The sequence below is a fragment of the Ochotona curzoniae genome, unplaced genomic scaffold (assembly GCF_017591425.1).
Source record: "Ochotona curzoniae isolate NIBS_2020 unplaced genomic scaffold, NIBS_Ocur_1.0 scaffold_4683, whole genome shotgun sequence".
NCBI lineage: Eukaryota > Metazoa > Chordata > Mammalia > Lagomorpha > Ochotonidae > Ochotona > Ochotona curzoniae.
In genome coordinates this window covers 14,484,228-14,497,437 of record NW_024467121.1, presented here as the reverse complement: position 1 = coordinate 14,497,437, position 13,210 = coordinate 14,484,228, and the positions used below count along the sequence as shown (strand labels likewise).

At 42.7% G+C, this 13,210-nt stretch overlaps 1 protein-coding gene across 4 annotated transcripts in view; it reads left to right on the top strand.

Annotated features, from left to right (window-relative positions):
* The window catches only part of SFMBT2 (Scm like with four mbt domains 2), a 205,704-nt gene that overhangs the window by 31,502 nt on the left and 160,992 nt on the right, over positions 1–13,210 (top strand). For 2 of the 4 annotated variants that reach the window (XM_040968195.1, XM_040968194.1), the window contains 2 exons: positions 1,488–1,582; positions 4,165–4,405. In XM_040968195.1, the coding sequence (XP_040824129.1) occupies positions 1,488–1,582; positions 4,165–4,405 (336 nt within the window). Of the gene's footprint in view, positions 1–1,484; positions 1,583–3,476; positions 4,406–13,210 lie in introns of those variants that run through there. The other 2 variants (XM_040968193.1, XM_040968191.1) reach the window with 2 other exon arrangements.

The window sequence follows — 13,210 nt, the reverse complement described above, 5'->3', positions numbered from 1 at the left end:
TCATCTCCTGCTTTTCCTAGGCCATTAGCAGGGAGCTAGATTGGAAGTGAAGCAGCTGGGGCTGGAATCAGCATCTATAAGATGCCAGTGTTGCAGGAGATGGCTTTACCTGCTAAACCACAGGCCAGCCTCACAATTTAACTATTGACATGCCCTTGCTTATAGCATATCTATAGAATGAATATCAATATCCACTGAACATTAGGGTAAAAGCAGAAAGGAGATATATATAGGAGCCAGGAGCCAGGAGCTTCTTCCAGGTCTGCCACTTGGGTTCAGAGGCCCAAGGACTTGAGCAATCCTCTGCTGCTTTCCCCAGGCCATAGACAGGAAGTTGGGTCAGAAATGGAACAGCTGGGACAAAACCTGGCATCCAAATGGGATGCTGGTACTGCAGGTGGAGGTTTACTACTCCATGTTACTGGTCCCAAGGGTAAAAGAAGAGTGTCTGAGCTTTTGACATCCCCCTTTGTCCTTATTTGGACAATCCTTAATACTATATTATTTTCTTATGATTGCTACGTAAACAGCTTAAATTTTTAATACCTTATTATTTTATTTCTGAAACTGTATGATTTGATTTTTTATGTTTATATCTTAAAATACATTATTTGCTGATTTTCAGTTTACAAATGGTATTGGTGGCCTTTGGTATTTTGGGAATAACGTGATTTCCTTCAGAGACTGGGAGTGTGGATCTGTAGAATGAATATCTGTAGATATTCATAGTGTAACGGTGATTTTTCAGAGCCATGTTGTGTGTTTCTCCTTGTTCCCTGTGACAGGAGAAACATACCCTGCTGCTTTTGTTACTGTGCCTTGCCCCAAGAGCTCTATCCTGGCAGGAGGAAGGAGATAGCAACCCAGGACTGGGGGGTAATCAAGAGTAGCTGGCAGCTGCTCTGTTCTTGTTGCCAAGTTGCTGGTGACCTTATACACATGAGCCATGCCTTAGAGTCTCCATATTCCTCCTATCAAAGTGCCATTGGAGTTAATGCTTTCTAAAGCTCCCTATGGTCCTTGTAGCCTTGGAAGCTGTTAGGTCAGTTTCCAGCTACACCAACAGTGAGGGGACAGAGAGCGCCAACACTGTGTACATTTCACCAAGGGGTCCCTTCCCTGTTTTCCTCCAGCTTCCCTAAAAGTTGGTTGTCTCCAAAGGCTAATGTCAAACTAATACATGAATAGGCAACAAATGAGCCTCAAATCACATCTCCTTTCACTTCCCCCAGGAGCACGCAATGTTACTCTTGATTTTGGAAAAATGGTCAGAGCAAAAGCTTTGCATTGTTTCTATCCCAAATCTGCAGTGTTTCTATTCCAAATCAACAAACAGAAGGAGCTCCGTGAGGAATCCAACTTAGTCTTTCCAAACTCTGGATGAATTTGTTTATCATGTTAAGAATTTGCAGGTCTCTATTGAAGGTCAGTGCCTTTCCATTCCTCACATGAGTGTTGACAATTTTTTTTTTTTTCTCTCACAGCAGAAGAAGGTTCAAGCTTGGAGGAAATCGGCTTTAACTGGGGAGAATATTTGGAAGAGATGGGTGCCAGTGCAGCTCCGCACACATCATTCAAACATGTGCGTAAGACAGTTTGTCACTTCTCACCTGCCTTTAGAGGGTGGGATGGGAGGAGGAAGGTCTAGCAAAAAGCCAACGAACTGATCAAATTTAGCGACTGAAAGGAGAAGAGGGAGTGCTGCCAAACTTTCCTAGAAGTGAAGAGATGTGGCAGTTGGTCGAGTTTTCACACATGACAGCTGATCAGATGGGCAGGGCAGGTTGAACTGAGTCAGAGAAGAAGCAGCCAGCGAGGAAAAGAGGTGCCGTGTCCAGGGCCTTCTTGGTGAGTGTAATGCCTCCAGGTTTTGATTTTTGATTGAAGTTTTTGATGGTGAAATTTCATTTCCGGGATTCATAGTCATCTGTAGGTAGAGGAATCAAGAGAACAGGAAATGACCATGCCTATTCTGAAAACATTTGACTCCAACCAAAAAACCCTTCTTATGAATAACATTACTTTGGAGAATGCAAATAAGATGCCCACCAGAGGACAAGTCCCAGAGTGTTTGATCAGATTTTTGCCTAAGTGTTGGTAAGGGTGATCTATCATGAATAATGAAAAGGCTGAATTTCCAGGACCCCAGCTCTTACACAGTTGTGTGCTAATGGAAAAGCAGATATTACTCTGGGAGACTTTTTTTTTTTTTTTTCCTGCTGGGCTACCTAGAACAAGGATTCAGTCTGGTTATCTTTCTTAATATGTCCTTTCTTTTGGCTCTTTGATTGAAGAAGAAAGCCGCAATATTGATTTTTAAAAAAATTTTAATAAAACATTTTACTCTTTTGGAGGTGACGTGTTCTTTGGAAAAGGAACTTAATACCTTATTAAATTTCTGGGATTTTATAAAAGTGGGTTGCCGTCCCCTTCCTCATTTTATGCTCATCACGTTATAATTTTTAGTTTATTATGAACATGACTCTGGGTCATTTAATAAAAATCAAGAACCGCATACTAAGACAAAGCAAAACAAAGCTTTTTCCTGCGTGTAATGGGGCTATGGTCTTGTCAAGCCGAGATGACATGAAAATCCTAAGAAGTCAGGGTGATCTTATAAGTTCTTTAAGGGAATGCAGGAGATAGGTTGGTTGATAACTTTCCCCTGCTTTTCTGTGGGAAAAAGATACTACTTTCACTCTGCATGGAATTTCCTGGGTTCTCTTGGATTCAGCTTTCGTGCCTCCCTTTCACTCACACAGTAGTGCCGCAGAAGGCAGCCTGGGTAGCCATGCTTCATGGTGCAGATTTCCCAGATGGGGGTGCTGGGCTGGAAGGAAAATAGCATTGATCTATGGAAAGGTGGTTTCTAATTCCTTCCTCTCCTTTATGCACCTGCTGCCCATGCACTCCAGAGTTAGTCTATCAATGTTTATCAGGCTCTTTTCTCAGGTCAAAGAAGCTTCTGAGCCTGGGAACTAACTTTTCATTAAGAAAACGAGAAACTCTGTTCTCTAGGACTGTGCTGGTCATTTGACGGCCTCCCCACTTGGACCTGTGGACCACTGGGCAAGTGTGAAGCACGCCTTCTGATGTGCTCTCCATGTGAAATATAATACTGGGTTTTGGACATTATGTTGGGAGAGAAGACTGAACATTTTATTCAGATCTTTTTGTTTGTTACATGTTGAAGTGATAATATGGAGGGTATTCTGGGAAAAATGAAACAGGATTTTAAATGTAATTATTTTTTAAAGATTATTTATTTGAAAGGCTGAATTATAGAAAGAGACATGTCTTTATCCACTGATTCACTTCCCAAATGGCCTTAAAGCTGGAGCTGAGTTGAGTTGATCCAAACACAGGAGCCAGGAACTTCTTCCAGATTTCCCACATGAATGCAGAGACCCAAGGACTTGGGCCACCATCCACTGCCTTTCCAGGCAGATTAGCAGGGAACTGAATTGGACGTGGAGCAGTGGTGATTCAAACTGGCACCCATATGGGATATCAGTGCTGCAGGCGGTAGCTTCACTTGCTTTGCCACAGAGCTGCCCCTGAAGCTTAATTTTATGTTTTTTTTTAAAATATGGCTTCTAGAGAAATTAACATTATATTGGTAATTTGCATTATGTTTATTTTTTTAAGATTTATTTATTTTAAAGATAGAGTGAGTGAGTGAAAGAAAGAGAAAGAGTGAGAGAAATCTTCCATCTGCTGTTTGACCCTCCAAGTCACCCTAGCCAGCAGAGTTGGGGTGGGTTGCAGCCAGGTGCCTGGAGCTCTTCCTTCTGGGTCTCCCACAGGGCTAACCTCGTGTGGAAACTGCTGAGCCACATGGCCCAAGGACTTGTTCTATCTTCTGTTGCTTTTCCAGGCATGTTAACAGGAAGCTGGATGGGAAAGGGAGCAGCTGAGACTTGAACCAGTGCTCACATGGCACACCAGTGTCATGGGCAGCTGCTTATCACACTATCACAATATCAGTCTATTTTCGTTTTCATTTCCTATTTTTTTTTTTTTTGCATTATATTTCTGTGGACAGTATGGTGCTGTTCAAGAGTGGGAGAAATACTTGGTCACTGTTTTTCAGTAGTTCTTGTAACCTTCTTGAGATCTGTGTTCAGTGTGGTGACTGTTTTCTCTGTCTCTGATGTCTTCAAGGTTGAAATCAGTCTGCAGAGCAACTTCCAGCCGGGAATGAAATTGGAAGTGGCCAATAAGAACAACCCAGACACGTACTGGGTGGCCACGATCATCACCACATGTGGGCAGCTGCTGCTTCTACGCTACTGCGGTTATGGCGAGGACCGCAGGGCTGACTTCTGGTGTGATGTGGTCATAGCGGATCTGCACCCCGTGGGGTGGTGCACACAGAACAACAAGGTGTTGATGCCCCCGGACGGTGAGCCCACATTTACATAGTGTTGGTTTCCAGCTGACCATTGTCCTTCCTGATGCCTGAATTGGTGGAGGGACAGGTGGAGTGGGTAGGGAGGTAGCTAGTTGAGAATCTCTGGTGGGTTTAGTAGCAAGGTCTTTGGGCTAACTTAGAATCCATCATTTCTTGGCTTTGATGAGATGGCAGCACTGGAGTGTGGGAGATCGTGCATGTTCATTTGTCAGTGGAGCCAGCCAAGGCCTTTAGGAGATGGAAGTGTTGGAAATGCATCCTCAAGTTAATTTTATGCAGTGGGAAAGGAAGGCTGAGGGCACGATGCCCCTGGGTGATGACTTGTTTTCTGTAGGCATTGTGAGCAGGACTACAGATCCCTTAACCAGAGTTCTCTAACGACTTTTCATCTGTCACCCAGTGATGAGACGATCAGGGTAACAAGCACTTGGAAGCCGAACAACTGAGAAGAAAAGACAGGACCCTCGAAGGGAGGGTTGAAGCATGATTTAGTGGTTCTCCTGCTGTGGTTTTCTGTTGGGGCGGTTCTGTGTCATGGGAGAATGGGAGACGTGAGACAATATGTGGAAGCACTTTTTGTTGTTGGGGGAGGGGTGCCTTAGGTGTCCTGTGGGTGGAGAACACAGATGCTCCCAGATGGCTCCAAAGCTGAGAAGTGGATGTGTTCAACCTGTTAGTGGGGCAGGGGTGGAGACAAAAAGGCATCAGATCAATTTGTGTAAACCTGTATGCATGCAAACTGAGTTCGGCTAAAAACTTACATCTCAATACTCTATTGTGTATGTTTCATTATATGATTGTGACAGCAGTGTGATTGAAGGCTTTTTAAAAATAATATTAATTTATTTGAAAGTCAGAGAGAGAGAGAGAAGGGAGAGAATGTTGTCATCTCTCTGCTTCATGCCCAAATGCCTTTCATGTCTGAGATTGGATCAAGGATGAAGATGGCAGCTGGAACTCAATCTAGGTCTCTCACGTGCATAGCAGGGTCCCAGTTACTTGAGGTTTTCTCTGCTACTTTCCAGCAACTGCACCAGCAGAAAGCTGGAGATGAGTATCAAACCCAGCCACTCTCATGACTGGATACAGACAGCTAACCTGGGGTGGTAACTGCTAAGCCAAACACCTGTTGTTTAGCTGATACTTTCAAATTTGCCTTATCATTGAGTTACCACTGAACCAAGAAGGTACAAAGTAACATTTACTTTAAATTTCCCTTGGTTGGCTCTGATCAGGCATAAAGTGTGTCTTTAATGAATGGTCCTGATGGGACACTGGAACAATGCCAGTTCTATTAGAGAACTCCCAGCACCCCAGCTCTGTGCACAGGTGTCACATGGATACGTCTCCTATACCACACACTCAGAATGTTGAGTCAAGGGCCATGTACATGCCTGGGGACACAGAATAAGGAGGGGTGCAGAAGGAGCTCATCAGATCCCAGCTTCCATAGCAGGGCTGTGCTTATCCTTGCCAGTGTTTTCATCATGGCCTTTGTCACTCCTTCTTCAAGTGACCAGTCGCTAATACACTTGAAAGGGATAGAAGACAGCTTTTCTTTACCATCACTATTTTAGTTTCTTTAGTTAGTGAGAAGATCTCAGGAATGACATTTAACACACTGAGAACCAATGAGTTCATTTGTTAAAAATCTGTGCGGTGGCTCAAGAAACAGGGCATTGCTTATTTAGTTATTTATTAGTTAAATATGTGTTTTCAAAAATTTATTTAATTTTGTTTGAAAGGCAGAGACAGAGATGGAATCTTCTATCCATGCCTGTTCACTCCCCAAGTACCAACAATGGCTGACGCTGGTCCTGTCAGCAGCCAGGATCCAGGATCAGATCTTCTTTCCAGTTTTCCATGTGGGTGCAGGGGCCCAAAGACTTGAGCCATCCATTGCTACTTTCCCAGGCCATGAGCAGGGAGCTGGATGGGGAGTACAGCAGCTGGGACAGGAACCAGTGCCCATAATGGGATGCTAGCATCACAGGCAGAGGTTTAGCTTGCTATGACATAGCACCAGCTTCGTGGTCTAGTTTGTTGATCAATTATTCTTTCTCAGTTGGAAAAAAAAAGGTAGCAGCAGTTACAGTTTCAGAAATATCATTAAATATGTACCTTACCCGCTCTGTGCTGGTAGGCCACACACTGATGTGTATAAGATGACGTGTACACAATGAAAAATGGGAAAAACCATGGAAAAGGGACACTGATTATGTGACTGAAAAATGTAAGATCTGTTCAAACAATAACAAGTGATGTTAATTTGAGGATTTCTTCAGTGCTGTTTTTTCACACAGCTTAAAAAATTCAGTGGCGAATCAATATGACTTGGAAATCTTTAGTGCAGAGAACAAAGTCAGGAAATAGCAGGTTCATGGGGCAAGAGGTTTTATTGATTGCTGTAGGGCAGGATAATTATTGCTTTGTGACCAGAGGCAGCATTCGTTCCAGAGGGAATAGTAGAATCTGTTTTTTGAACAAGGGTTCTTGTTTGTGTGGTTTTCTGTCTCAGAGAGCTAATTCCATTGTAAATTCTGCAGCTGAACTTAGTTGATCTTTGTGGTGGTTAAACTTAAAAGACATCGCAGCATATTAACATGAATTACAGCCATGCGTGACACACAAGGGTTTCTGTTTGGGAGGCCTCCTGGCGATAGAGAGATTTTCTTACTGATCTCAGAAACCACTGAAGTAGCGTAGATGGGGGCAGGGCACCGCTGCTGGAGCCAGAGATCTGAGTTCTTATCTGGCTGTGCTGTTAAAATAGTTCCTCAGTGTTACCAGGCTTGAAATGAGCTGGATTACAAGGTATCATCTCTGAAGAGCTTTCCAGTCTGAAATTGCTTGGTTTGTGATCCTTGTGAAGGAGGAAAGGCTGGAAAGGGGCAGGAAAGACGCTTGGCTAGTTTTCTTCTCCTAGTCACAAGGTATGGAGTTTGCTTTGGAATCTATCCCTAGCACAGAAGGGAAGTTTCTGTGTTACTTGTTGGGAAGGTTAAAGTTTTTGTAACGGATCAGGAAACTCATGAACAACATGAGGAAACATTCAGCGTGCCTCCTCCATAAGGAATCAGGAGGCTCCAGTTCCCTGCTGCAAGTCAGACAACTGGGAGAGCTCCGGTCTGGATGGGAGTGACAGCCCAAGTGAAGTTGAGGGCGTGGGCAAGTGGAGGATGGCCTGGAAGTGTTTGGGGATCTTGCCCAGAATGTTTTGTGGGAGGAGGAAGTTGTCTTTGTCAGTTTGAGGTTGCGAAGCTCAAAATCTTAAAAGCACCTGAAGAAATCTTTTGAAGTCCCTTGTGTTGGAAGACGGTGATTTCATTATTTTTGAGGATTATTGCACAAGGCACAGAGAGCTTTTTATAGTCCATTTATTCCTGCTTCACTATTAATCTTTGAATTCTCACCCTGATTCTGTTAAATGCTGTAGGGAAGGAAACAGCACAGCCGCAAGCAGCAGCTCCGGGATATGTCACTTCAGTGTAATTCTGATTGGCAGTCCCAGAGCTCCATTCATAAGGATGTGTTCGGAGAGACACGGGTCAGCGGGCAGTTGGCCCCTCAGACAGCGGTGTTCCCACTGAGGAGCTAATTGGTGCTAATCTTTCATATTAAAAGTGTTAAGGAATGTAGTACATCAAGGCATCGCTAAATGCAATGGAGGATTATAGCCCTTATTAGCGGAGTAAAATGTCAAACATTTTGGCTTAGCAAATCAATAAGGTGTGATTTATTCCTAAGCACATGAAAAACTCGCAAAGGGCAGCTGCCAAATAATTATTGTTTATGGTGATAATGTATGGAAATCATTTAATCCAGGGATGGTTTCACTGTTGTTTATTGGGAAGCAGCGACATTACTTCCTAATGTTTGGGAGTTTGGAACTGGGGCGTCTGGTGGTCATGGACAGTGCCTGCCAGGTCCCTGTTGGATGCTCCCGTGAGACCGCAGGTGAAAATATTGATGGTGCGTATCCAAATCAAACCCCTCAGCTTATAAACCGGGGAGCATTTATGTGCACTTTCCGCTATTGCAATAAAAGTGTTGGAATTACAGTGCCTTAGGAGTCACGCTGCTAATTTTTATTTTCCTCATTATTAAAATTTCTGTAATTTGAATTGCAAACGCTGCAGTCTTGCCAGAATGACTCTATTTACGATGCAGAGTTGAATCCCGATTACTAGAGTCAGTTAATATATACCTTATTTGAATAAAGGAATGTTTATTCATGACATGTTAGCAGAAAGTGTGAAGCTGGCCTTCTGTGATATGGGAGGGTCCTGCCAAACTCTCCAGCCTGGTCCCAGGACTGTGTCGGGGGTGACTGGTTTTATAGGAGATGGCTGTGAAGGAAGAGTGGTGGGAGGTTCCAGGCAGACTGCGGTAAAGTGATGGGGCAACAACACTTGCCATTAATAGTCCATAGCCACTGTTTAACTGGTGGGGTTTTGTTTGTGTCTTATGAGACTGTTGAGGTTTATGTTGTTGAGGTTTATGTTTCATTATTTAAATGGCATTTTACCAACAGTAATGATATCTTCTCACATTGTTTCTTTTGATGTTTTAAATTGTAACTGGAATTGCATTGGTTTATTAATAACAAAATTCATTGTACATGCTAAAAACTCTGAAACTAAAATTAACTCTAACTGGGCCAGAGCCGAGAGAAAGAGAAAGAAAGAGTGAGAACCTTGTGAAATGTTAGTTTAAGAGGAGGAAGACACATTGGCATAAGAATGGGCAAGTTGTGTTTGGTAGACAAGAAATAAAATAAAAATTCTATATTTTAAAAAAGAGTGTTGGGGCTAGTATTTCAGGTTTAGCCAGCATCCCAGATGGGCTCCAGATGGAGTTCCAGCTGCTCCACTTCTGATCCAGCTCCTTGCTAACATGCCTTTGGGAAGCAGTGGCAGATTGCTCAAGTATTTGCCTCTCGGTACCCATGTGGAAGATCCAGAGAGAGTTCTAGGCTCCTGTTGGCCTTTGCAGCTATTTAGGGAGTGAACATGCAGAGGAAGATCTCTTTCCTCCCCCTCCGCTCCCCGGAACTTTGTCTTTCAAATCAATGATTAAGTCTTTAAAGATGTTTTTGAAAAAGTGAGCTGGCATTTTGTTGTATCTAGTCCTTGATATAAGCCTGTGAAAGAAGGAATATGTAGGAAGGTAATAAATGAGTCTTTTTTCTCTAGGTCCTTAATGGGCTTTTAAAAAATTCACCTTTGGAATTCTATTTTATATTAGAGATCCTGTGTATATGTCCAATGTGACACAGCTCAGGGTGGGCTTGGGTTGTGAGTACCTGGGTCAGCACGTATGTATGTGTTTGTATGTTTTGCTCTAAATGACACTTTGACTGATTTTAGTGTGTATCAGTTGCAATCACATTGTGAAAAAAAATCTGGATTTGTTATGTCTGTTAAAAAGTGAGAAGATGTAGATAGCTGGCTCTGTGCTGCCTGTGGCAGTGGTGACTGTGGCTACTGGAAGGGTGCATTTGTGTGCTCTCTAGCTGTGCCTCCCTGCTTGGGCCCTGTGTCCAAGTGCCAGGAAAGGGACCAGGAGAGCCACTCAGGTCCCTGTGGGGTCTCTAAGCATGTGGACCCCAGTCTCCACCTGACCAGGAAAGCGCCAAAACTCCATCTCACAACACTCCCGATTAGGCCACTGATTGCCAAGGCTGGTATGCTGATTTGATTTGATGAACGTTTTGAGTAAAAGAATTCAAAGAAGAGCCATGAGTGAGATTTATGGAAGGAATTCTGGAAGAAATAAACTCTTAGAAACTGAAGAAATCATGATGGTGTAATCTTTGGAGAGAAAAACAGATTGAAGACCAGAAAAAAAACAAGGCAGATTTAATGGTCTTCATGCAAATAAACGATCTTTTCTAGTAATGATGACTAATTATTTATGAGTCAAAACACAAATAGTCCTTTCTCGTATAAATGCTTGTCTGGGGTTTGTGTTTGTCTTGACCCTCACTGCATCCCCTGCCTTCCGCTTGACTTCACTTTCTATGCTTAAGTGACCCACAGTCAGCTGTGGTCTGAACACAGTAAATGGAAAATTCCATTGATAAACACTGTTGGGTTTCAAATAACATTTAATATAATATATTGTTAGAATTGTTCTTTTTTTCCTGTTACTGTTAATCTAATTTTTTTTTTTTATTATTTATTACTCTTCATCTGTTGCTTTGCCACATTTGTGGGTTGCTCTGTTATAGGTATGAATGTGTAAGAAAAGCACACTGTGTTCAAGGTTTGGTACTGTATGATTTCCGATCTCCACTGGGTTTTTGAACTATTACCCAAAGAAAAGGGGTGGGAAGGGTTGTGTCCTCCCAACCCCCTTATATCTTGCACAGTCAATCATTTTTATCTTACTCATGTCCCAGATCTTGACTTAACAAACAGCGTCTGTCCTCCAGGAAATGTTTTTGTGGTTTGCCTCCTATGGTACCGGGCAATGCATTTAATCCTTTCCTCCAATCAGCCTTGTAAAGTGGCTGGTATTATTTTTGTTTTACATTTGTGGGAAATGCATCTGTTGCCAGGCCAGGCAGCACGATGGAGCTTTCCGGCTAAGAGTGAATCCTTTCCATTCTGACATCAAGGCTTTGGAAGGAGCCTTGGGTCAGTAAATATTTGTTCGCTGATTCCATTACATCAGCAAGGCTTTAGATTAGAACACTCAGACTCCAAATGGTAGACACACATCACTGAGAAGAGCTGTAGAACTCCCTTCTTTGGATTTTTAGGAATAGGAGAGAAAAACTGCTTGTCCAGAATGTTTTTTTTTTTTTCTTCTTTTTTGGCAACAAATAAATGGAAGAGATGAGGTCTGGAACTTTCTTGTCAAATGGTAATCATGAAATTATGTAAAGTTATGTAAATCATATCAGATGCTACTTGGGCTTTTTTGCACTGCTTGAAAACTGTAAGCACTAAGACAGTGCCTGGAAGATTTTCCTTTTTAGTGCCAGTCATAAATGAATTTATTTTCTCCTGCTTCTCAGTCCAGCAGGTATAATTGGGATCCTGCACCTGTTTGTGCATAGAATACAAGGGTGAGTTTGTGGCCTCTCAGCTGCATCTCTTCCTGGAACCTAACACAGTTCAGCCTCATCTGGCTCTCCTCTCCTCATCTCTGCCTTCTTTCATCCAGGGATTCTGGCCTTGCATGTGGGGAGTGCTCGGTCTCCATGCAACCTTAGAGCCTACTCTCAGTGGGCCTTTGGATATCCTGCAGGATCCTTTTTATCAGCCTGCAAGGGAAGTCTTAAGCCATATTTCAACCAAGCAGTCCCCGTGATCACTGCATGGCCTCTGGGGCTTCTGGCTCTGCCAACCTTGATCTGTTCCCTTGACCTCCTTTGTTTTCTTGCTCTGGTCTAGAGCCTCCCAGCTCCGTCTGTCTATTGTCATCATGCAGGTGACCTCTGTCTATTGGCCTAGTGACCCTCTTGCACTGCTATTCCTGCTCTATCCTTCTTACTAAGACCTTGGCTTTCCTAAGGCATCTCATTAAGTCTCCCCACTGTGATAGCTTCTTGTTCCAAGGCCATCCTTCCATTCTGTGCCTCCGGAGTGAGTTCTTGCATGCTGCAGATCCTCGGGGTGTCTACTTATTTGACCACAGCTGTAAAGGCGTGATGGTCTCCTGAGCCTAGAAACTTAGTGAGTATGACTTGCCATTCAGAGTCCTGGGAGCTTGGATTGAGGGTGACTTTGGTGTTGTATGAGAGTTTTACTGAGAGGTAGACCTGGTAGGATATGTAGATTTATTGAAAGAAACAGATTTTAAGAAATAAAATCTTAAAAATAAAAGAAATTAACTGTGGCTATCTGGAGAGTGTACACCCTGATGGCAAGAATCCATAGGCTGTAGCCGTAGGAAAGAACAGGCTGACTATCAGAAGTGAGGCTGTAGATGAAGTTCTAAGGCTACTTGCTGGAGAATTCTCTCTTGCTCAGAGAAGTTCCATCTTTTGTTCTGTTCAGCCCTTGAATTGACCAAGGAAGTCCATCTGCATCAGGGAGGGCCACTTACTTTACTGTAAGTCCACAAATTTCAATGTTCATCCCATCCTTAAATGGCCTCCCAGATACATCTAGAATAATGTTTGGCCATATATCTCAACACTCTAGTCCAACCATGCTGACTCATTTTTGCACTTGACCATTATGGTATGCATCCGGTGATAGAGCAGAATCAACAGATCTGTTCTTTGAGATAATCTTAATATTATTATTTTCACTGCAGTTAGGTGGAACCTCAATGTGGTTTTATTTGCAATTGTCTAATAGTTAAGGAGCTGAGCAATTTTTAAAAATGTATCTCTTAGCCATTTTGAATTTGTTCTTTTGAAAAATGCTTGCTCATTTCTTTTGCTGTTTTCTTACCTGTGTTGTTAATTTTGCTGTTGTTGAGTTTCTGACGCTCTTTGTAAATCCTGGATATTAATCCCCCATCTGTTGCATAGTATGCAGATATTGTCTTCCATTCTGTTTGTTGTCTCTTGGCTTTTTGGATGCTTTCCTTTGCTGTACAAAAGCTTTTTAGTATGATGTATTCCCATTTGTTTATTTTGACTTTTACTGTCTGTGCTTTTGGTAACTTTTCTTTTTTTTTTTTTTAAATATATTTATTTTTATTGGAAGTAAAATTTTCATAGAGGAGGAGAGACAGAATGATTTTTCATCTGCTTGTTCACTCCCTAAATGGCCACAATGACCAGAGCTGAGCTGATCCGAAGCCAGGAGCCAGGAGCTTCTTCCAGGTCTCCTG